The sequence below is a fragment of the Myotis lucifugus genome, unplaced genomic scaffold (genome assembly GCF_000147115.1).
Source record: "Myotis lucifugus unplaced genomic scaffold, Myoluc2.0 scaffold_4, whole genome shotgun sequence".
Lineage (NCBI taxonomy): Eukaryota > Metazoa > Chordata > Mammalia > Chiroptera > Vespertilionidae > Myotis > Myotis lucifugus.
The window spans coordinates 1,095,183-1,120,376 of record NW_005871052.1 but is presented as its reverse complement, the minus strand read 5'-3'; the positions used below and the strand labels follow the sequence as shown (position 1 = coordinate 1,120,376).

At 38.1% G+C, this 25,194-nt stretch overlaps 1 protein-coding gene and 1 pseudogene across 1 annotated transcript in view; one reads left to right on the top strand and one right to left on the bottom strand.

Annotated features, from left to right (window-relative positions):
- Positions 1 to 20,357: 20,357 nt before the first annotated feature.
- CHM (CHM, Rab escort protein 1) overlaps positions 20,358 to 25,194 on the bottom strand; it is a 245,439-nt gene continuing 240,602 nt past the window's right edge. Inside the window, exon 15 of the mRNA XM_006082803.3 lies at positions 20,358 to 20,871. Coding sequence (XP_006082865.1) covers positions 20,680 to 20,871 — 192 coding nt within the window. The 3' untranslated portion in view covers positions 20,358 to 20,679. The remainder of the gene's footprint in view (positions 20,872 to 25,194) is intronic.
- Positions 20,995 to 24,586, top strand: LOC102438254 (annotated as a pseudogene).

The window sequence follows — 25,194 nt, the reverse complement described above, 5'->3', positions numbered from 1 at the left end:
CATCATCCCAATATGCCAATATTTCAAGTTTGATCCCTGGTCAGGGCACACAAAAAATAACCACTGAATGCATAAATAGGTGGAAAAACAAATCAATGTTTCTCTCTCTCTCTCTCTCTCTCTCTCTCTCTCGCTCTCTCTCCTCTCTTCCTCACTCTCTAAAATCAATCAATAAATAAAATATTTGTAAAAATAAAGAAAAGCAAGGATATAAAAGCAAGACTACTTTACCCAGCAAGGATATTATCTAAAATTGAAGGAAATAAGAGCTTCCAGACAAGAAAAGGCTAAAGAAGTTCATTACCACCAAACCAGTATTACAAAAAATGTTAAGGGTTTTTTTTAAGGAGAGGAAAGAAGAAAAAAAATGGGAACAGTTATCCTATATAATAAAGAGCTAATATGCTAATTAGACTGAACAGCAGAACAACCATCCAGATGACCGTCTGGACGACCTTCCAGACAAAGCCAGGGCTGCGAGAGCCGGCTAAGGCTGCAAGGGGCTGCGAGGGCTGGCTGATGCTACAAGGGGCTGCGAGGGCCAGCCAAGGCTGCAAGGGCCAAGCCCCTTGCATAAATTTCATGCATCAGGCCTCTAGTAAAGAATAAAATGACAATAAATAAGAACCTAACATTAATCACTCTAAATGTAAAAGGCTTAAATGTCCCAATCAAAAGACATAGGACAGTTGAATGGATAAGAACATTATATATATATATATATATATATATATATATATATATATATATGGTCTACAAGAGACCCACCTCAGAATAACAAACACACAGAGATTAAGAGTAAAGTGGTGAAAAAAGATATTTCATGCAAATAGAAATAAAAAAGAAGTTATGGTAGCAAAACTTGTATCAGATAAAATAGACTTTAAACAAAGGCTATAATAAGAGATTAAGAAGGACATTTTATAATGATAAAGAGATCAATCCAACAAGAGGATATAACCCTATAATCATTTATGCACCAAACATAGGAATACTTAAATATATAAAGCAAATTTTCATGTACATAAAGAGAGAAATCAACAGAAATACAGTCATAACAGTGGGACTTTACAACCCCACTGAGATCAGTGGATAGATCTTCCAGACAGAAAATCAACAAGGAAACAGCGGCCTTAAATAAAAACACTAGATCAGATGGCTTCATTGATATTGTCAGAGAACTGCATTCCAAAGCAATAGAATATACATTTTTTTTCAACTGCACACAGAACAATTTCTAGGATAGAGCATATGTTAGGACAGAAAAAAAGCCTCAATAAATTTAAGAATATTGAAATAATATCAAATATCTTCTCTGACCACAATGGTATGAAACTTGAAATCAATTACAAAAAAGAAAAAGAAAAAATACATGGAGGCTAAATAACATGTTAGTAAACAACAAATACATTAGCAATGAGATCAAGGAAGGAAGAAAAAGATACCTTGAGACAAATGAAAATGAAAACACAACAACAAAAAAATCTATGAGACAGAGCCAAAGCAACCCTGAGAGGAAAAATGTATGACATTAGAGGCCTACCTCAACAAACAAGAAATATCTCATATAAACAATCTAACCTTTCACTTAAAGGAACTAAAAGAAAAAACAGAAGAATAATACAAAAAGCCCAAAGTGAGTAGAAGGAAGAAAATAATAAAGATCAGAGCAAAAATAAACTAGAGTCTAAAAAATACAAAAAATCAATGAGATCAAGAGCTGGTTTTTTGAAAAGATAAACAAGATTGGCAAACTTTTAACCAGACTCATCAAGAAAAGAAGAGGACCCAAATAAATAAAATCAGAAATGAATGAGAAAAAGTAAAAACTGACTCCACAGAAATAAAAAGGACCATAAAAAAATACTAGGAACAACTACATGCCAACAACTTGGACAACTTGGGTGAAATGAATAAATTCCTATGAACATACAATCTTCCAAAACTGAATCAGGAAGAATAAAAAAAAATCTGAACAGACCAATTTTAACTAATGAAATAGAAGCAGTAATAATAATAATAATAATAATAATAATAATAAAACTCATTCCCAGCAAACAAAAGTCTTGGATAGGATGGCTCCACAGGTGAGTTTTATCAAACATTCAAATAAACTTTTCTCAAACTATTCAAAAAAATTTCAGAGAAGGGAAGTCTCCCAAGCTTATTTTATGGGGTCAGCATTATGCTAATTCAAAATCAAATAGGGACACTACAAAGAAAGAAAATAATAGGCTAATATTCCTGATGATCATGGATGCTAAAATCCTTAACAACTATTAGCAAACTGGATCCAGCAATACATTAAAAAGATTATACAGCATGATCAAGTGGGGTTTATTCTGGGAATGCAAGATTGGTACAACATTTGCAAATCAATAAATGCGATACATTACATAAATAAAAGAAATGATAGAAAACACAAGATCATATCAATAGATGCAGAAAAAGCATTTGATAAAACCCAGCATTCATTTATGATAAAACCTCTCAGCAAGATGAGAATAGAGGGATCATACATTAACATAATAAAGGCCATATATGACAAATCCATAGACAACATTATACTCAATGGGCAAAAATTAAAAGTGTTTCTTCTAAGATGAGGAACAAGATCAGGATTTCCACTTTCACCACTCTTATTCAACATTAGAGGTCCAGTGCACAAAATTTGTGCACTGGAGGGGTCCCTCAGCCCAGCCTGCACCCTCTGGCAGTCCAGGACCCCTTGCTCCTTACCGTTCACCTGCTTGCTGCTCCTTACTGCCTCAGCTCGCTGCTCCTTAACGCTGCTACAGAGGCGGGAGAGGCTCCCACCACCACCGCTGTGCTCACGAGCTGTGAGCCCGGCATCTGGCTGAGCAGCGCTCTCCCTGTGGGAGCACACTGACCACCAGGGGGCAGCTCCTGCATTGAGCATATGCCCCCTGGTGGTCCGTGTGCATCATAGTGACCGGTTGTTCTGGTCGTTCCACCGTAGGGTCACTTAGGCTTTTATTATATAGACTAGTGGCCTGGTGCACAAAAATTTGTGCACTCGGGGGGGGGGTCCCTCAGCACGGCCTGTGCCCTCTCACAGTCTGGGACCCCTCAGGGGATGTCCACCTGCTGGCCAGCCCAAACGGGGACATAGCATCAAGTCCCCCTGAGCCAGAAGACCCAGAGTCAAGTCCCCACCTACATGATCTCACTCATTTGTGGAATACAGAGAACAACATAGACTGATGAACAGGCACAGATCCAAAGACAGAGAAACGGCGATCAGACTATCAATCTCCAGAGGGAAAGTAGGGGAGGGTGGGGGTAAGGGGAAGAGATCAACCAAAGGACTTGTATGCATGCATATAAGCCAAACCAATGGACACAGACAACAGGGGTTGAGAGCATGAGTGGGGAGGGGAGGTTGGGGGTTAATGGGGGGATTAGGACACATTTGTAATACCTTAACCAATAAAGAAATTAAAGATAAAAAAATATTTGGCATAATCTTAAAAAAAAAGAATAAAAATGAGGACAAACAAGTACTTATCAATAGTAACATTAAACCTAAGTAGATTAAGTGCTCCAATCAAAAGATATAGGGTAGCTGAATGGATAAGACAACATGACCCATATATTTGCTGTCTGCAAGAGACCCACCTTAAAACTAAGGATTCACAAAGACTGATAGTGAAGGGATGGAAAAAAAATTTTGGCAAATGGAAATGAGATTAAAGCTTGGGTTGCAATACTTATATCTGAGAAAATAGACCTGAAAGTAAAGGCCATAACAAGAGATAAGGAAGGCCACTACACAATACTAAAGGGATAAATTTAACAAGAAGGTATAACTCTGGTAAACATATATGAACGCAATACAGGAGCACCCAAATACATAAAAAAAAAACTTCTGGAAGATATCAAGGGAGACATCAAAAGCAATACAGTCATAATAGGGGACTTTAATACTCCACTGACACCATTGGATAAATCCTTTAAAAAAATCAGCAAAGAAACAGCAATCCTAAATGACTCACTAGATCAGATGGACTTAATTGACATCTTCAGAACATTTCACCCCAAAACCACGGAATATACATTCTTCTCAAGTGCACATGGGACATTTTCAAAAATAGACCACATATTGGGTCACAAGCAAAGTCTCCCCAAATTCAAGAAGATTGAAATCATACCAAGCATCTTCTCAGATCACAATGTCATAATATTAGAAATAAACTACAATAAAAACAATCCAAAAAACTCAAACACTTGGAAGCTGAATAGCATGCTACTAAATAATGATTGGTTACCAATGAGATCAAAGAAGAAATTAAAACACCCTAGAAACTAATGACAATAAAAGCACAACAATCCAAAATGTATGGGACACAATGAAAGCAGTCCTGAGAGGGAAGTTTATAGCTAGCTCTACAGGCCTACCTCAAAAAAAAAACAACAAGAAAAAATGATAGTAAATCATCTAACTCTACAACTCAAAGAATTAGAAAGAGAGCAACAAGAAACACCCAGAGTGAGCAGAAGGAAGGAGATAATAAAGATCAGAGCAGAAATAAACAACATAGAGACCAAAAAAAAAACAACAATACAAAAGATCAATGAAACCAAGAGTTGGTTCTTTGAAAGGATAAACAAGATTGATGAACCTCTACCCAGGCTCACCAAGAAACAAAGAGAGAGGACCCAAATAAACAAAATCAGAAATGAAAGAGGTGAAGTAACAACTGACCCCACAGATATACAAAAGATTGTAAAAAAAAATACTACAAACAACTCTCCTCCAACAAACTGGACAACCTTGACGAAATGGACACATTCCTAGAAAAATACAAGCTTCCAAAACTCAATCAGGAAGAATAAAAAAACCTGAATAGGCCAATAACTACTGATGAAATTGAAACAGTAATCAAAAAGCTTCCAGCAAACAAAAGCCCTAGATCAGATGGCTTCAAAGGGGAGTTTTACGGAGCATTCAAAGAAGAACTAAAACCAATCCTTCCCAGACTATTCAAAAATATTCAAGAGGAAGGAGCACTTCCAAGCTCTTTCTATGAAGCCAGCATTACCCTAATCCCAAAACCAAATAAAGACACCACAAAGAAATAGAATTACAGGCCAATATCCCTGATGAACATAGATGCTAAAATCCTCAACAAAATTCTTGCAAACCGGATCCAGCATTACATTAGAAAGATCATACATCATGACCAAGTGGGATTTATTCTGGGAATGCAAGTCTGGTACAATATCTGCAAATCAATAAACGTGATACATCACGTAAACAAAGTGAGAGACAAAAATCACATAATCATATCAATTGATGCAGAAAAGGCACTTGATAAAGTCCAACACCCTTTTCTGATAAAAACGCTCAGCAAAGAGGGAATTGAAGGATCATACTTCAACATAATAAAAGCCTTATATGACAAACCTACAGCCAACATCATACTCAATGGGCAAAAACTAAAACCATTTCCCTTAAGAACAGGGACAAGACAAGGTTGCCCACTTTCACCACTCCTGTTCAACATAGTACTGGAAGTGCTAGCTAAAGTGATCAGACAAGAAGAAGAAATAAAAGGCATCAAAATTGGAAAAGAAGAAGTAAAATTGTCATTATTCACAGATGATATAATACTGTACATAGAAAACCCTAAAGACTCCATCACAAAATTATTTGGCTTAATAAATGAATTTGGCAATGTAGCAGGAGAAAAAAATTAACGCCAAGAAATCTATGGCATTTTTAAACACCAATAGTGAACTTTCAGAAAGAGAGATTAAAAAACAACCCCATTTACCATTGCACCAAAAAATTAAGATACCTAAGAATAAACATAACTAACGAGGTAAAAGACCTCTACTCAGAAAACTATAGGACATTGAAAAAGTAGATAGAGGAAGACATAAACAAATGGACGAACATACCGTGTTCATGGATTGGTAGAATCAACATCATTAACATGTTCATACTACCCAAAGCAATCTATAGATTCAATGCACTTCCCGTTAAAATACCAACAGCATATTTCACAGATCTAGAAAGAACTCTCCAAAAATTCATCTGGAATTTAAAAAGACCCCAAATAGCTGCAGCGATCCTGAGAAAGAAGAACAAAGTAGGAGAGATCTCAATACCAGATATCAAGATGTATTACAAAGCCACTGTTCTCAACACTGCCTGGTACTAGCACAAGAACAGACATAGAGACCAATGGAATAGGATAGAGAACCCAGAAATTGACCCAAACCACTAAGCTCAATTAATATTCAACAAAGGAGGCAAGAACATACAATGGAGTCAAGACAGTCTCTCCAATAAATGGTGTTGGGAAAATTGGACAGATACATGCAAAAAAAAAAAAAATGAAACCAGACCGCCAACTTACACCATACACAAAAATAAACTCAAAATGGATAAAGGACTTAAACGTAAAATGGGAAACCATGAAAATATTAGAGGATTCCACAGGCAACAAAATCTAAGATATATTCCAAAGCTATATCTTCACAGATACAGCTCCTAGGCCAATGGAAACTAAAGAGAAAATAAACAAATGGGACTACATCAAAATAAAAAGCTTCTGCACAGCAAAAGAAACCATCAACAAAACAACAAGAAAGCCCACTGCATGGGTGAACATATTTGCCAGTGATATCTCTGATAAGGGTTTAATCTCCAACATTTACAGGGAACTCATACAACTTAACAAAAGGAAGACAAACAACCCAATAAAAAAAATGGGGAACGGACCTAAATAGATACTTTCGAAAAAAATATAATGAAGACCAAGAGACATATGAAAACATGCTCGAAGTCACTAATCATCTGAGAAATGCAAACCAAAATGACAATGAGGTACCATCCCACACCTGTCAGAATGGCTATCATCAACAAAACAACAAATGACAAGTGCTGGCAAAGATGTGGAGAAAAAGGAACCCTCGTGCACTGCTAGTGGGAATGCAGACTGGTGCAGCCACTGTGGAGAACAGTATGGCGTTTCCTCAAAAAGTTAAAAATGGATCTTCCATTTGACCCAGTGATCCTACTTCTAGGAATATATCCCAAGAAACTGGAAACATCAATCAGAAAGAATATATGCACCCCTATGTTCATAGCAGCACAATTCACCATAGCTAAGATTTGGAAACAGCCTAAGTACCCATCAGCAGATGAGTGGATTAAAAAACTGTGGTACATCTACAGAATGGAATACTATGCTGTGGTAAAAAAGAAGGAATTATGGATGGAGCTGGAGATCATTATGCTAAGTGAAATAAGCCAGTCAGAGAAAGATAAATATCACATGATCTCACTCATTTGTGGATTATAATGAACAACATAAACTTATGAATGAAAACAGATCCAGAGACAGAGAAGCATCGATCAGATGCTCAAACCTCAGAGGGAAGGTAGGGGAGGGTGGAGGTAAGGGGGAGAGATCAACCAAAGGACTTGTATGCATGCATATAAGCATAAGCAATGGACGCAGATAACAGGGGGTGAGGTGAGGGCAGGATTGTGGGGTGGGGGGACAAGGGAGGGATAAGGACACATTTGTAATACCTTAATCAATAAAGGTAAACAAATAAAAAAATTGGAAAGCTTCTATACCCCTAAAGCAAGTGAGTCTATGTGTGTATTTGCATAGAAAAATATTTGAAAGAACAAAGCAAACAACAGTTTCACATGCATAGAAGGGTAATATTAGAGTGGTCGTGAATGAATATCTCAAAAAATGTAGAAAAATATTTAATGCATAAAGGAAAAAACTATAAAATCATATCATTCAAAGATAATGATTGCTTCCATTTTGTGTGCACTCTTCTAGAGGTTGCAGATACGTATACACATACACCTAGACTTCTCTCTTTACACAAATAGGATGATGCTATATATGCTATTTACGTATTTGTTTGTTTGTTTGTTTTGGATTTTTCCAATGACATTAAATGCCTATTTCATTTATTTATTTAACAAACATTTATAGTGCTTACTACATTCTAGGCACTTTCCCAAATACTTTGCATATGTATACATCTGAATTATTCTAATGTTCTCTCTAAAAAATTATTTTTATTGCTGTAGGAGCATTCATTATCCTTTATATATCGCTCATTGAGACAGGCATTTGGATATATGAAGGATCAATAGGGAAAGAGTTCCCATCACTGTGATTAAATTGCGATATTTTTTTAAGGAGGTTTCTATCCAGAGGTTGAGGTTTTTATAGAAAATATCTGCAAAATGTTCTTTTAGCTTGTACTGCAACATAAAAAGAAAAACTAGTCAAGGACTTTTTTTTTTTTTACAAAATTTTATTTAAATATTTAGTACAATCTTGATATGCATCCAAGTAGGTTCTCTTACCACAAATAGAATTGTTAGTCACATATTTATTGTCTATTCAAGTTATGGCACAAGCTGTACTATTCAAGTTCCCTTTGATCAGACCTCCTGTGCAAGAGCCACTGCATCTGTTTGGATCTTTCTTGTCAAGTCCTAATACCCAATTACCTTAGAGATTTAGAGTATTTCCATGAAGTTTCTATTTCAGCTTGTGATGCACCGATCACTATTAGAATATGGGCCAAAGCCTGTAAATCAAGATAGTGGTGGAATCCATAACAAATGCTTTTTCAACAACAAAAGCTTAAATTTCACGTCTCCTGAATTTCTTGTGCCTCATGACTAAATTTCAGGTATTTGAAAACAGTTTACTTGATAAAGTGTAACTTGGAAAGTATGCTGTTTCTCTTGGGACTGAACCTGGATAGTTCTTCTTATTAAATTTATTAGAGTGAAATTAGTTAATAAGATTATATAGGTTTCAAGTGTACAATTTCTTGCAAAACTCTTCATGTTTATTGATGCTTTGTATAATGAGCCCCAAAGTTCACTCAATCACACCTATAACAGGATCCACTCTGGATATGGGCTGGGTAAGAATCTTCGTTTTGTTTTCCTTTTTCATTTTTGGTTCTCTGTCTCTTCCTCTAATGAAATAAAAATCTATACAAGTTATTTTAAAATTAAATAAAACTAAAACCTTTAATATGATATCCAAAATTACTCAACCATAATGCTACTAGATATCCTCTCAAATCTCTGATATAATTTCCCTCAGTCAACTGTTGACATGGACCTGAAGAACAGTCAGCTTTTATTTTCTTGTCTATGTCTAATATTCAAGTGGTTTTTTAAAGATTATATATGTTTCAAGTGTACATTTCTATGATACATGATCTTCATATTGTAATGTGTGTTCACCACCCAAAGTCAAATCTCCTTCTGTTACCATATTTTTGACCCCCTTTATCCTTTACTGCTCCTAAACTCCCTTCCCTCTGATAATCAGCATACTGTTGTCTGTGTCCATGAGTTTTTGTTTGTCTTTTTGGAGCTTGAGAATATCATGCTAAGTGAAATAAGTCAGACAGGAAAAGTCAAGCACCATATAATTTCACTCATATGTGGGATATAAAACTTAAACTGAATCTGAATATTCAGATTTATCTCTTTTAATATAATTGAATAATTACAACTAAATCACTTTTCAACTTGTGCGTTAAAATATCTAAAACCACTAACACCTAGAATGAGACAGGGACTGTGGTGTGATTGATGGGGTAAAATTAGAAAATATATGTTCAAGTTTACTAAAGATTTTGTAGCACATCTGCTGTTGCAGTCATGGTGAAGGGAACAGGGACCTGGCATTAAGAAACCTGGGTCCTAATCCTGGCTCTGTTCTTAATTATGCAATAGTAATGCTGTCTTTTATTGAGTGACACACACTTTGTTGGGTGTTTCATATGGATTTTCTCATAGTCATTCTGACAAAAATTCTGTAGACTAGGTTCTATCATCATTCCCATTTAATAAACAAAGGAATGGATAACTAGAGAGGCTGAAATAACTTGCCAAGAGTAACAGATAACAAGTGGAGGAATCAGCATTCAAATCCATGTTCTTCTGATGCTAAACCCACACTCATAAATATAGTCATGCACCACATAATGACATTTCGGTAAATAACAGACCACGTATATGATAGAGGTCCCATGAGTTTATAATGGAGGTGAAAAATTCCTATAACCTAGTGACTCCATAGCCATGGTAATGTCATAGCACAATGCATTACTCACATGTTCGTGGTAATGCTGGTATAAACAAACTTACTGCACTGTCAGTCATAAAAAATCATAGCAATACTATTATGTACTTGATAATGCTAGTAAATGATTATGTTACTGGTTTATGTATTTATTATACTATGCCTTTTATTTTTATTTTATAGTGTACTCTTTTTACTAAGAAAAAAGTGCTGTAAAACCATATGCCATGTTAAGCCAGCAGCAACCTCATACATCTCATGTTCACTGTGTCTATTGTTTGCATCATTTTATCGTGTTTTATTTAATCTCCTGTTGTTTTATATATTTAGTGCAGCCTAAGTGCACAGGGTTATAAGGTCTGCAGTGTACAGTAATGTCCTAGGCCTTCATATTCATTCAACACTCACTTGCTGACTCACCCAGAGCAACTTCCAGTCCTGCAAGTTCCACTCATGGTAAACACCCTATAGAAATGTACCATTTTTAATCTTATATACCATATTTTTACTGTAGGTTTTCTATGGTTAAATACATTTATATGCACAGATAACATGGTGTTATAGTTGCTTAAAGTATTCAGTGTAACATGCTGTGCAGATTTGTAGCCTAGAAGCAATAGGCTAAACCATATAGCCTAGGTGTGTAGTAAGCTATCCCACCTAGGTTTGTGTAAGTGCACTCTATGATGTTCGCACAAGGATGAAATTGCCTAAGGATGCATTTCTCAGAACATAACCCCATTGTTAAGCAGCTCATGTCTGTACTAAACTAGCTTTAAGGCTTTTGGATAAGTGACTTCCTCTCTCTTGGCTTCAGTTTCCCCATATACAAAATTAGGAGATTGGACTAGAAGTAAATGGTCTCAAACTTTCCTCTAACTTACATTTTAGTCATTGTTTCTTCATTCTACTATAATATAATCAGACTTCATCCCATGTCTTTGGCCTTATATATTAGAGATGTTCAGACTTTTTTCCCTGAATAAATAATTTGCAATAGTTTTCTTTTCACATACATATTTCATTTTAAAAGAAGGTAATTTCCCTTAGGTGTATAGAACTGAAATGATGTTGGGGGTGGACTGGGTGGCTGTCCATCTAGGCTCTGTTACATTCTTCCAAGGTGCTCCTGTGGCTACATATACCTACTACTGACCACCCAGAAAGTGAAGGAGAAAAAGGAATGGATGTGGTGGGGCAGCAGAAGTACTTCAAAGCCCCATCAAAGGGATTAAACAAAGAATAATCACTATAATGTTGTCATAGACACAGACAACAGTATAGTGATTACTAGAGGGAAGAGGTTGTTGGGGAGGAGATATAAGAGGGTAAAGGGGGTATAAATGATGATAGGAGGAGACTTGACTTGGAGTGGTGAACCCACAATACAATATACAAATGATGTATTATAGAATTGTACCCCTTGAAGCCCATACAACTTTATTAACCAATGTCACCCTAATAAATTTAATTTAAAAAATAAAATTAAAAGAGGCTATTTAGGATTCTATGGCTTGAGCTATAGCTTTGGTATACCACTGCAGGCTCTACTAAGCCTCCTCAGTCCTAATTATAAATATATATTGAACACCCGTGATATTTCACATTTTCAGAGGATATCATTCCTTTTTCCATTTCTGAGTAGGCTTACACAGCCAGGCTTTCCAGGTGTTACTAAAAAAGATCAATGTTTGCTTACTTATAAGGCCCCATTCACATTGTGAATGCAATAGTTTTGCAACTTACCCTTAGACATGTAAGAAAAAGGAAAAACAAAACAAAACACAAACTAACCATGATGTACTCTTTCGACAAGATTGTGGGGAAAATAGACCTTTGGTGGTGAGCACTCTGTAATGTATATAATGTTGTACACCTGAAAATTATATAATGTTATAAATCAATATTACCTCAATTTAAAAAAGTGTTTTGTTTTGTTTTGAAATGATTGTGGCCATGTAGTACTAATGAAAAATATGAATCAAGTATAAAGGGGCATTTTTGAATGGCAATTTGACATAATCTTTTTGGGGGTAATTTGTTAGATAGATGGGTTCTATTATTAGGAGTCCACTGTACTCCCCAAATAACCTTCACTTTTTAAGTGCAATGCACTTTATGCTACAGATGTATTCCTGCAAAATTGTACTAAAAAAAGGACTTCTTTAAATCTGTATCTTCTCCTTTACTTCCACAATCATTTTAGAATTGCTTTATTTTCAATTTGATCTTCATTTGGCCGTGGTTCTACTGTACCTTACCAATCTCTGTGTAGATGTTAATATTGTGTGTAGTGATATGTACCACCTGGAAACTCTTAGAAACTCCAACTTAAAAGAAGTCTGAATTGTTTGGAAAAGCAAAGAAGCACTCTGTAATGGGCACAGTCATCCTCCAAAATGTTGGGCTTCATAAATCTAGATCTTCTTATAGAGTGTTCTCTTAAAACAGGATGTGCCTGAAAATGGATTAGCATCTCAAATATAGCAGTCAAAAATTATTGGCAAAGGATTTGAAAGATAAATGATGCTCAAGATTCAGCTTATCTGTGTCCAAAGTTTTCAAGTCCAGATTTAGAAAACAAATGAAACTTCCTGTAGACAACTTTTTCCAGTCATAATAAAGATTAATAGAGAGCAGTTTTAAGTTCTGTCTGATAGGTTGATGGCCTCCATTTTATTTAGGATTTTTTTTCCTGGAGATTCCTCCTTTTCTTTCATTAAGGGGTTGTTTCTTCGTCTCCCCATTTTATCTGTCTCTTTCTTTTTGCTTCTATGTATTAGATAGAACTGTTATGCCTCCCAATCTTTGTGGGATGGCCTTATGTAGAAAGTGTCTTGAGGAGTCCAGTGATGAAGTCTTTTTGTTCACCTGAACTGGATTCTCTAGGAATGCCCCTTGACATTAGTTCCTCTAATGCATTATTTGGACTCTCTTGTTGTAATTGGGACTTGAATGTTGATGTCCCATTTGTGGGAGGGATCTCCCCTTAGATTTGCTGCCAGTGAAGCTTAACTTCAACCTCATTGTGCCAGCTGCTATACAGGTGCTGACAGAACAGAGCAAGACATAACAGGACCATACCAAAAACACCATGAAAATCAAGCCATGCAAAGCAACAATTACAGGAAAGACTAAGAAGGAAAAAGAAGTGGAAGCAAAGCAAAGAAAAAATAAAAAGAATACTAAAAGACACAATACCAAATACTTAGAGGGAATATAAAGAAAAAGGGAAAAAGAAGAAGAAAAGAAGAAGAAGAAGAAGAAGAAGAAGAAGAAGAAGAAGAAGAAGAAGAAGAAGAAGAAGAAGAAGAAGGTGGAGGAGGAGGAGGAGGAGGAGGAGAAAAGGTAATATGGAAGCAAGAAGGAAGCTAAAATAATGAGTATAAAAATAAAAAAGAAAAAGAAACAGAAAATTAAAAAATATAATGAATTTAAAACAGTAATAATAGATATATTAAGATAGAGATAGGAAAAGTAAAATGGAAAAAAAGGAGAAAAGATGATAAAAATAACAATAAAAGACAAAAAGATAATAGAATCAAAGGAAAGAGACATTAGAGATACACAAGAAAAAAGAGAAGAAAATGGAGGGAAATAAACAACAAAAACAAAGCCACACACACAACAACAACAACAACAAAACCACACACACTCACACAAAAACCTTTGAATCTGCTCTTTCTGGAGCTCACTGGATTTTGTTCTGATGTTGAATCTGATCCCTTAGTATGTCTATCTGGGCCTCCTCAGAGCTTCTCTGGTGCAGGTTAATGTGAGTCACTGTCCCTTTCTTGCCCTGGGCAACCTACCTGATTGAGGCCCGATAGGCTGAAGCCCCCAGTAGTCCAGCAGGTGGGGACTCCTTAACCCAGAGGCTGTGTCTGTCTTGAGTTTCACATCTTGAGTGTCCCTGTTCTGAGCTGTTCTCCCTCCCCCCATAGAGCTGGGCTCTGCAGGGTTATCCTGATCTTGGCTGAGATGGTTGGGTCAGACTGTGGTGGGGGTGGTGTCAGTAGCTTGTAGGAGGTGGGGGCAGGCCCTTCTCCTTCCAGTGACTCAACTGTGCCTGGTTTGCTGGCACCTCCTCGCTGCCACCTGCAGGGGCACATATTTCCTGCTCCAGACCGTTCCTTCTTGTTTCAGGTTACCACAAGTCAGGTCAGAAGCAGCTGTTTTGCCAGTGGGAAAGAGGAGACCTCTCCTGCATTCCAGGTGGGCAGGGCTGATCCTCCTTCCTGCATCTACTGTCCAATTCCCTTTCTGCTCACCAGCAGGAGTATCTCTAAGTTCAATGTTGTGTCCTTCAGACCCCTCCAGTGTAGGCCGCACGATGATGGGGTGCTAGCACTACTCTATCCAGGTACTTCAGCCCCAGGCTTCTACTGCTGCACCCACTCCCCAGTCTCCACAGCCAGTGCCTTTTGGGCCTCCTCTCTCAGTCCTAGGTATGCTGGTCTCACCTACAGATTTGCAGCCTCTTCAGTCTCCTCAGATCCTCAGTTCTAATAGGTCCAGGGCAAGGAAGGCTACATCCACCTCCCTGGCCTTCAGCGCAGTTCCTATCCCCAAGTCCTGGTGGTGGAGCCGAGCAGCTGGGCTCTAGGGTGGCAGTGGCAACACAGTGATGTTGGCTGTGGTTAAGTTCATAGCAGGGTGAGAGTCCTGCTGGGTCACTAGCCTTCACATGGGGTCTGGGCTGGGTCCCCATGGGACGCGTCATGCCAGACACGTGGAGGTCTTGCTGGTGTCTGCTGCATGTGTGCCAGATCCAGGCTGTGATCACAGTGGGCCACAGGGTCCAGGCGGGATGTGTGTGAATTTGGGCTGGGCTGCAGTGAGTCCAGGTGGTGGCAAGGCTGGATGCCTGCCACTGCCGCAGCTCCCAAAGAGGACCTTGTAAACCCTTGAAGATGGTGTAGGCTCCAGCTTGGACACAGGGTGCTGGATGGCTGTGGCAGTAGCAAGGGCTCCCTGGCCAGGATGCTCCAGAGCCTCCCACTTGATTAGACTCACACACACACACACACACACACACACACACACACGTACACACACTCACCCTCTCGCTCACACTCTCACCTTCACTCTGGTCCTGCCAACTGCCATGTTCAATATTTTTTTAATACATATTGCAATTATTATACAAATACTTATGTGTATAGGATGATTGGTTCCCTTAAGTTATGGATATCATACTAGAGCAGTATATATTTTCCTAATTCAATTTAACAGTTGCATAGTATTCTATTGTAATGAATGTATCATAGTTTACCCAACTACTCATTATATCTGTCAAAACTTTAATTTAACTTTATAAAAACATTAATGTAATCCAATTTGCAAAGTCATTATTTTTGTTTGTCTCACATATCACATAGGAATTTGCTTTTGGATTATTAAACATATTTTTTTCCATAATATATAAATACTTGCTACTTATAAAAATTCTAAAAATATGATGTAGAATTTATACTTCTACTCTATCCCCCACCAATCCCAATCTCTCTTCCCAACATAACCACTGTTACCAGTTCAGTAAATAAACTTCCTAAACTTTTCCTATGATATATATATATAAAAGGCTAATATGCCAAGTGTCCAACCATCCAACCAGTCGCTATGACACGCACTGACCACCAGGGGGCAGATGCTCAATGCAGGAACTGCCGTGTTGTGCACAGAGAAACAGCACCTTGAACCTGGCGCCCACTAAGCAACACTCATGGGACACAGGCCCCGCCACCACCCCAGAGCTACAGCCCATCAAATCGCAGCCAATGCTGCTGAGACCCCAAGGTGCAAAATGCAGCCCACAGCCCAGCCTTGAAACAGTTGCTGTGGGCACCGTGTAATGATGTCACATAACAATGCCCGGCTTCCTCTCCTTAGCAACGACTAGCCTCTTTGTAGTTTCTTTAGCCCAGGAACATGACTTGCTTTATAGGCAGTTGCAAACATTTCACACTTTAACCAAATGTCTGTGAAACATTTTCTCATACCTCATTTCATTTGATCCTCACAGAATTCCTGGAGTAGATAGATAGGAGACTTGGTGGAATCCTATTTTCTTTTCATTAGCTGGAAAATGGAGATTTAGAAAGCTTAGAAACTTGACCCAACTGAAAAGAAGTAAGAAATGGTGGACCTTGAAAATGACTTCAGGTTTTCTCGCTGCACAGAATATAGTCAAACACTGCTGCAGTTCAATATTTTACCATTTGTTCTCCCCGTGTGATCTACAATAATAATCTGCTTCATGTTGATATTTACTGCTGTGTTGCTGACAATTACCTGAAAGAGAAGTTGGGGTGCTTCACTGGGCTGGAAAAAGTTTAGCTATATCAGAAAGCAGGTATAATTAAGCAAGTTTATTCTATATCTATAAAAGGCTAAGTTGACTCACACATATAAAACTCTTGCTGGTGCCAATCACATGTGTGTGTTTTGATCTGTCATTGTTGATCATGAATTTGTAGACACCTGTATTATAGAGAAAGGGTGAATAGCGATATTAAAATATTTCTTCTACTTAATTTCCTTTCAATGTGCACAAATTTGTGCACCAGGCCATTAGTATAAGTATGCAATACACAGCTTCATCTTGATTTTTACATAAGTTAATATACTTATCATTCTGTGACTTGATTTTTAAATGTGTTGGACATATACTACACATAGATGTACCTCACTCATTTTATCAGATGAAGAGTATTCTATATTATAAAATGCATATATTTAAGCCAGTCTCCTTTTAATAAACATTTAGGTTATTTCCAAAATTAAAAACAAAACTCAATGCTATAGTGAGCAATCATTTATTTTTTGTACATGTACAAAACTATGCATAACCTAGATTTTTACACTACTTGACTGAAGGGCATCTGTATTTAAAATTTAGATATGTGTTGGCAAATTACCCTTCAAAATGGCTATAACAAACTTTTACTGCATCCATAATGTATGAGAGTGCTTTTCCTCTATACCCTTACCACTCTGGATATTATAGATCCTTTGGATTCTTCCAACTTGATGAGCAAAAATATGTCTTCTGGTTTGGCCTGCATTTTCTTGCTTGTTAGGAGAGTGGGTATTATTACATAGCTTTGAAATGTTTGATATTTCTAGAGTGTTTAGGGTAGTACTACACATTAAAAGATGATTTGTATTAAATTCTGGCAAAACTGTTTTACGCTTTTAAAAATAAGAGAAAATGCTATTTTAATAAGGTGAAAAGGATTGATAATATCTAATATACTTGTATATTAGAAATGGGAATAGAAAACTAAGAGCTAGTATTTCATCTTTTCAAGCTCCACTAACAAATCCTCTGCTGAATTGGTACAGTTTTGCTTTCCTTTTCCATACAAGAAATTTATGAATAGAACAATTCATTAATGCTTCTAGATCAGCAAGTGCCCATCTCTAAAGAACATTTCTTTTAGGGGTCAACTATCTCACTGATAGGATTTACACATGCAAGTCCTATTAACATTAGTAGGAGTTACCAGCATAAATCCCCATGCAGTGATAAGCTAAAAGACACTATACTAGGGTTCAAGTTCTAAGGATTACCTATCAAATGGTCCTGAGAGTCATCATCACCAGAAAGAGCAGATGTGGCAACCTGTATGGGAATGGCATCTCATTGCAGCCCTACAGCTAAACTGTATTAATGGAAATAGAAGTAGCTTTCAAAAAGGGACCTGGGATGCTAAGTGTTAAACCACTTTACTGGCTTTTTTAAAAAGCCATCATTAAAGAGGAGAATTCAATCATATCAAAGCACTTGTTTAAAAAAAGTGTGAATACTGTATGAGCTCCAAGGTGCTTGAAGGATAATACAGCTACTTGTTTGAAAATTCAATTAACCTTATCTTTCTTAAACTTGATTTATTAATAATCTCTCAGATAAATTTTGAAAGAGTCCTGTTATCTTTTGATTATGTCCTGTCTGAGAAGCTTTAGCGACTACTTGGAATTGACAGATGTCACTCTACTTTAATTATTTGATTCAAGAACAAATCAGAGTTCAATGAATGACTTCTGCATTAAAAAGAAAATCATCAGTTTCTTGTCGGTTGCAAATAAGCTGTTGGGGACTCAACTACAACAGAGAAAAACATTTCAGGTTCTCATTCACCAAGTAAATATGAAAAACATCTCAGATTCTTGTACACCAAGTGAAAAGTAAAAACAGTCTGTAGGCAATCAATCTACTGTAAAGCCATAGCCCACGCCTCATAGCACTGATTTTGAACAGCACGAGGTCTGATATTGGCATCTAGAACAGTTCACTAAATAAACCACACCCATGTATCAATTGATGACCTTTCTCACAAACCTGACATAGTTGACAAATGCCTGGAAACAAAATCAAATATACAGCTTGACAATTAATAAACTGATATCAACAAATAAATAATTTCCAAGACAAGCTTTAATGTCTTGGCATATATACAGAACTTTCATATTAAAAAATAGGATACCACACCTGAAAGGCATTGAAAACACTTTTATTTCCTTTGAAAACTTACTGTTACAGTGTGCAGATTATGAATAATCATGTATTCATGCATTTTGAAATGCAAATAGGACAACTGAAAGTAGAGACATAAATTATTCAATACCAATAGTAGTAAGTAATTTGTTTGTAAGAAATTTATTTAATTCCTGCTTTAAAGGATCACTACTATTTAGCAATCCAATGTCAACAAAATATTTTGAGGTCTTTAATTCTTTAGACAAAGGGCTGCCTTCTCAGGAACTGTAGCTGTGATAGAAGTTAATCATTAGCACAGCCATTATTTTAGACAAAGGGCTGCCCATCTCAGAAACTACCATTGCAAGGTTAATCATTAATGTGGCAATTTTACTATGGGAACTAAATATCACAGGAGATAACTAGATATCACAGGAAATAGGGAAAATCGAAACAGCTTTCCTATAGAAAAATATGTTTTTCTGGACAGGCATAGCAACTAGACAAAAATATAGTAGTAACACAGGTTTGGTAACCAACTTCATATTGATCACTAAACAATAGTATTATCATTTTTGGTTAATGAGAAGCATGCATAACTAAATACTTTAAACACACGAGTCAAAATTCATTGATAATAGTAATTTTTAAAATTTTACATTATGTACTGAAATTTCTGCATCATGTACAACACATTAATTTTATTCATATGACTTCAGGCTTACGGTTTTACAACAAAACTAAAAGAATTTTCTTTTTTTTAACTTAAAACTATGAACAAATATTTATTTGCAGTAATTAAGATAGTGGAAAACTCTTAAAATAATTTCTATTACATTTTGAGACAACATAAAAATATCTAAGTTTCTCTAACACAAAGTTTTTAACAGTTGTGTAATATATTAACCACCACTTATCATATTCAGGAGCTTTTAAATGTTTCAACAGCATTAATAAACTGGAAGAGAGATTCTGATGCTGGCTAATGGATGAAGTAGGGTAAAATAAGGGTTTAGCCAGGAAACCACAGACTATCTCCTTCTTGCTCTACATATACTAGTAGATTGCTATAGTAAAGCTATCAAAATTTTTTTAGTTATTATTGGTCTACCCTGATTAGCTATTTACATAAATTTGCATGGTCTATTCAAGAGGCCTTAACTCTAAGACTGTAATAAAGTAAAATATCTTAATTAGTGCAACTTACTGCAATTGTATTCAGACTCCATACTCTCATATAGTGGAACCTTTTATATTGCTGGTATTGAGGAGCAGGTCCAATACTTGGGGCTTATAGATATGTATTGTGCATTTAGCACATGCTATAGTTGGGATTCAGAAAACATGATTTGACTTAAGAAAGATCTGAATCTGTATAACAAAATAGATTATAATGTGATTCCAGTGTCCCTGATTTGTGTAGCATTACAAAAGGGAAGAGAAAGAAGGAACTAAAGAGATAGGAGAGGGCTGTACAATGGGTAGAGGAGTTAGGAGTAGCCTGAGAGGCTGGAGAAGTTTTCTTTACATCTGGATTCACCTAGGAGGTTGGAAAGGTAAGGCAAGGGATACATTCCTTGGTTCTTTCCATTTCTCATGAGTCTGTGACCTGACAGAGTTCACTTTCCTGAAATCTGGGGAGGTCAGAGCTCCTGTAGCCGAAGCCTGTAAGAATTATGTGCTCTTTACTGTGATCATGGCCCTCTGGTCAGCAGTATAGGGTGGACTAAACAACAATAAACATTTCATGTAGCAAAATCTGTACCAAAAGTACAGAATTATTAACAATGCATATGATCATTTTCATCTCCAAAGTTATATTCCTGGGAACCAATCCATTTATAATTTTAATCTGATAACTCTACAGGTTTAGTGTATTAAAGCAGGTGAGTCAATGTGCTTTAGAAGTACTTTGTGTTCTTAGAATGTCCTCTTTAAGGAAAATCCCTTTTGCATTTTTATGACCTGGTTTCTCTTGGTAATTCTGCATGACAATTGGCTGCTGCTCAATCAAGAAAACTCTGAGGCCTGGAGGAACTTCCAAAGTGGGACAAATATTTGAAGTTTGGTGTATATCTGTTATTCAGAGTGCTCCTCTGGCTTCCACAGGTTTGCACTTTCCTTGGGAGTCTCTGAATTAGCCTCTGGTACGACACTGGATTCTGAAGTCCCTGGTTGTAAACTGTCTCCATCCAGAACAATGTCTTCAGGATTTGGAGGTGGTGGACAGAAGTCTTCATTGGGGCAGATTTGCTGGAAGATGGTCTCAGCCTGGCCAGGGAAGAAAGGACACAATACTTTTTGGACATCAGTTTAAAATGTATATGCCTTTCTGGCATTATCCTATCTAATAAAGAGGTAATATGCAAATTGACCATCACTCCAACACACAAGATGGCCTCCCCCACGTGGACACAAGGTGGCCGCCATAAGATGGCCGACAGGGAGGGCAGTTGTGGGCAATCAGGCCAGCAAGGGAGGGCAGTTAGGGGTGACTGGGCTGGCAGAGGAGGGAAGTTGGGGGTGACCAGGCCAGTAGGGGAGGGCGGTTGGGGGGGACCGAGACCTGCAGGGGTGGGCAGTTGTGGGGGACCAGGCCTGCAGGGGAGGGCAGTTGTGGGGACCAGGCCTTCAGGGGAGGGAAGTTGGGGGGGGGACCAGGCCTGCAGGGGAGGGCAGTTGGGGGGGACCAGGCCTGCAGGAGAGGGCAGTTGGGGGGGACCAGGCCTGCAGGAGAGGGCAGTTAGGGACAACCGGGCCAGCAGGGGAGGGCAGTTGGGGCGACCAGGCCTGCAGGGGAGCAGTTAGGGGTCGATCAGGCTGGCAGGGAAGTCCTTAGGGGGTGATCAGGCTGGCAGGCAGAAGTGGTTAGGGGCAATCAGGCAGGCCAGGCAGGAGAGTGGTTGGGAGCCAGCAGTCCTGGATTGTGAGAGGGGCATCCCTCGAGGGGTCTCAGATTGGAGAGGGTGCAGGCTGGGCTGAGGGACAAACCCCCCTCCCCCTTGCACGAATTACATGCACCGGGCCTAGTTAAAAAATATTACACAATCTCTAAGTTATAGAACTTTACCCAGTATATATGACCTTCTAAAATCTGCTTTCAGAATTCCATGACTTCTCTCCCTCTAATTCTATGAATGCATTCAGATCCATCCTTCAAGTATATAAGTACCTGATCAGATTCTTTATAAAGTGTTCTGATAGTTGAGACTTTAAGGACATTCAGTCTACATGTCAGTCAAATACAATTTCCCTTAATATCCTTTACATAATTTCTGAATAGAATCTATTTGTGATATCCATATTGTCTAATTGAGCATATAATAATTTTAACAAGTCATTGTTCAAATCAAGAAAATATTTCATTGTTTGCTCAATTATTTCATTTTCTGGTATAATTTTTCTCCCCCTGGGCTTTAAGGAGTATAGCACAGTGTTTAAGATCATGTGCTATGAATATATATCTGTACATGATTACTGGCTCTGCCACTTAGCAGCAATGTGATTTGGGAATGCTTACACAACTTCTGAGCCTTAATTTCTTTGTCTATAAAATAGCGAAGACTAAGCCTCTATATATGGTAGCTATTATCATTGTTATTCATCATAATATAATTTAAAATGCTAACATTTTAGCAGAGTTTAGTCTGGCAGGATAGGACAAGAAGAAATTAAATGTGATCATAATTAACAACAAATACACACAAGAAAGTAAATGTGGCAAGTAGCATTGCTACTCTATTCTAAACATATCCCTACATTTATTTAAATGAATAAAGCTAATCCTATGTAATAAAAGACAAAAAGGGTAATTAACCATACCTCTGATATGCTTCCCATTGGCTAATCAGGGCGATATGCAAATTAACTGCCAACCAAGATGGCGGCCGGCAGCCATGCAGCTGAAGCGAACATGAGGCTTGCTTGCTCCAGTGATGGAGGAAACCAAGGTTCCCTGCTTGCCACGGCCCGGCTCTGAGCCCGAAAGCAACAATGTTTCAATTATAGAAGCTAAACAAACCCCAGATACCTGCTTTCAGCCGGCGGTGGCCTCAGAGCTGGGAGCGTCAGTGATGGCAACAATGTTTCAATTATAGAAGGTAAATAAATCTCAGAATAAAAAAAAAGAAAAAAAGGAGAGGCTGGGAGCTTCAGTCGCTGGCCAGCCTGAAAACAGCCATCAGCCCCTCACCCAGGCTGGCCAGGCACCCCAGTGGGGACCCCTCCACCCTGAAGGGACTGTGACCAGCTGCAAACCGCCATCAGCCCCTCACCCAGGCTGACCAGGCACCCAACGGGACCCCCACCCTGATCCGGGACACCCTTCAGGGAAAACCAGCCATCCCCACCCGTGCACCAGGCCTCTATCCTATATAGTAAAAGGGTAATATGCAAACTGACCCTAACAGCAGAAAGACTGGGAATGACTGGTCACTATGACACACACTGACCACCAGGGGGTAGACGCTCAATGCAGGTGCTGCCCTCTGGTGGTCAGTGCGCTCCCACATGGGGGAGCTCTGCTCAGCCACAAGCCAGCTGATGGCTGCCAGTACAGCGGTGGTGGCGGTGGTGGTGGGAGCCTCTCCTGCCTCTCAGCAGCGCTAAGAATGTCCGACTGCAGCTTAGGCCTGCTCCCTGCTGGCAAGTGGGCATCCCCTGAGGGCTGCCGGGCTGCATTGCCATCTTAGGCCCAATCCCCTGGGAAGCAGGCCTAAGCCAGCAGGCCTAAGCCAGCAGGTGGTCATCCCCCGAGGGCACAGGCCAGACTGAGGGATCCCCCACCCCCGAGTGCACAAATTTTTGTGCACCGGGCCTCTAGTTGTTAGATAAGAATCCCTGGCACGGCCGTTTTTGAATGGCCCTAAGTGGGGCTCGGCCCGGGAGCCCGGGGACTCTCTAGGCTTCCGGGCACAGTTGGTCAGCGCCAGGGCTCGACTGAGGCACAGCGGTACGATGAGGCGCCAGTATTTAAGAGATTTTGGCATCTGAAACCCACAATGTTAAAAAACAGAACTTTTATAATAATATTGAGGATCATTCCATTGATCGTCCTAGAAAAAGGATCTCTAATTTCACTAATAAGAACATGAAGGAGGTTAAGAAATCTCCAAAACAGTTGGCTGCTTACATAAATAGAACAGTTGGACACGCTATTAAAAGTCCAGATAAACTACGTACGGTGATCTACCACAGAAAGAAAGTTCATTATCCTTTTCCAAATTCTTGTTTTAAAAGGAAACAGTCCCCTAGAAGTGGGGGATGTGACATGGCAAATAAAGAAAATGAACTGGCTTGTGCAGGCCACCCGCCTGAAAAATTACACCATGGTAGTCGAACATATTTGCTTAACTCCAGTTATTCTGGTTCTTCACAGACAGAAAGCGCATCATCAAAATACAGTGGGTTTTTTTCTGAGGTTTCTCAGGATCATGAAACAATGGCACAAGTTTTGTTCAGCAGGAATTTGAGATTGAAGGTAGCTTTAACTTTCTGGAAAAAGAGAAGTATAAGTGAACTTGTAGTTTATTTGGTGAGGATGAAAGACCTTGGAGTGGTGGTGGATTGCCTTCCTGTGCTTACCAATAGTTTACAGGAAGAAAAACAATACATCTTACTCGGCTGCTGTGTAGACTTGTTGCCCCTTGTAAAGTCACTACTTAAAAGCAAATTTGAAGAATATATAATAGTTGGTTTAAACTGGCTTCAAGCAGTCATAAAAAGGTGGTGGTCAGAACTGTCGTCCAAAACAGAAATTTTAAATGATGGAAATATTCAGATTTTAAAACAACAATTAAGCAGATTGTGGGAACAAGAAAACCATTTTACTTTGGTTCCAGGATATACTGGCAATATAGCTAAGGATGTAGATGCTTATTACAGTTGCATTCAAAGACTTCATCTACTAAAGAGCATTTGGTTATTCAAAACATCCCTGGACTATATGATTTCCAAACAAGTCTCATTGGAGAACTGTGAACTATGAAAGAAATCAAAACCGTTTTCTTCTAAAGCCACATATGAAACCACTAACGAAACCCTAACAATCTACTTCACATTGAAGTGGAAAAATATCCGAAAGGAGCAGCTTCAACTTTAATAAGGTGAAAGTGCGCTATGAAGATTGTTCACCTTTGCTGCATTTGGGATTCATATGGTTACTTGGCAACATTGTTGAAGAACTACTGGATCTTAATGCAACCCTTCATAAGAATATACTTTATACTATGTGAAAAAATAAGACAAAACTTATTACTAGAAAAAGCAAAGACCAATCATCATTACTTCTTTTAAGATTGTGTTTTATAAGAAAACATTCAAATGTGTGCAGCTATTTTCTTATGTTGAAAGACTTTAAAAGTTTTCAACATCATAGCAAATAATCAATACTAAAAGTTTTTTTGTCCACACTGAGATACTGTGTAAACAAAATACCTTAATTATTAATAAGACAATGTATATGATACCAAGATCTGTTTAAAAAAAAAAGTAAAACCAACCATGCTTCTGGCATGAAAGTTATGGAATTAAATCAGGGGTTTCCATTCATGTGGAATATTGTTAAAACTTATTCCACACCATCTTTAAAACTTG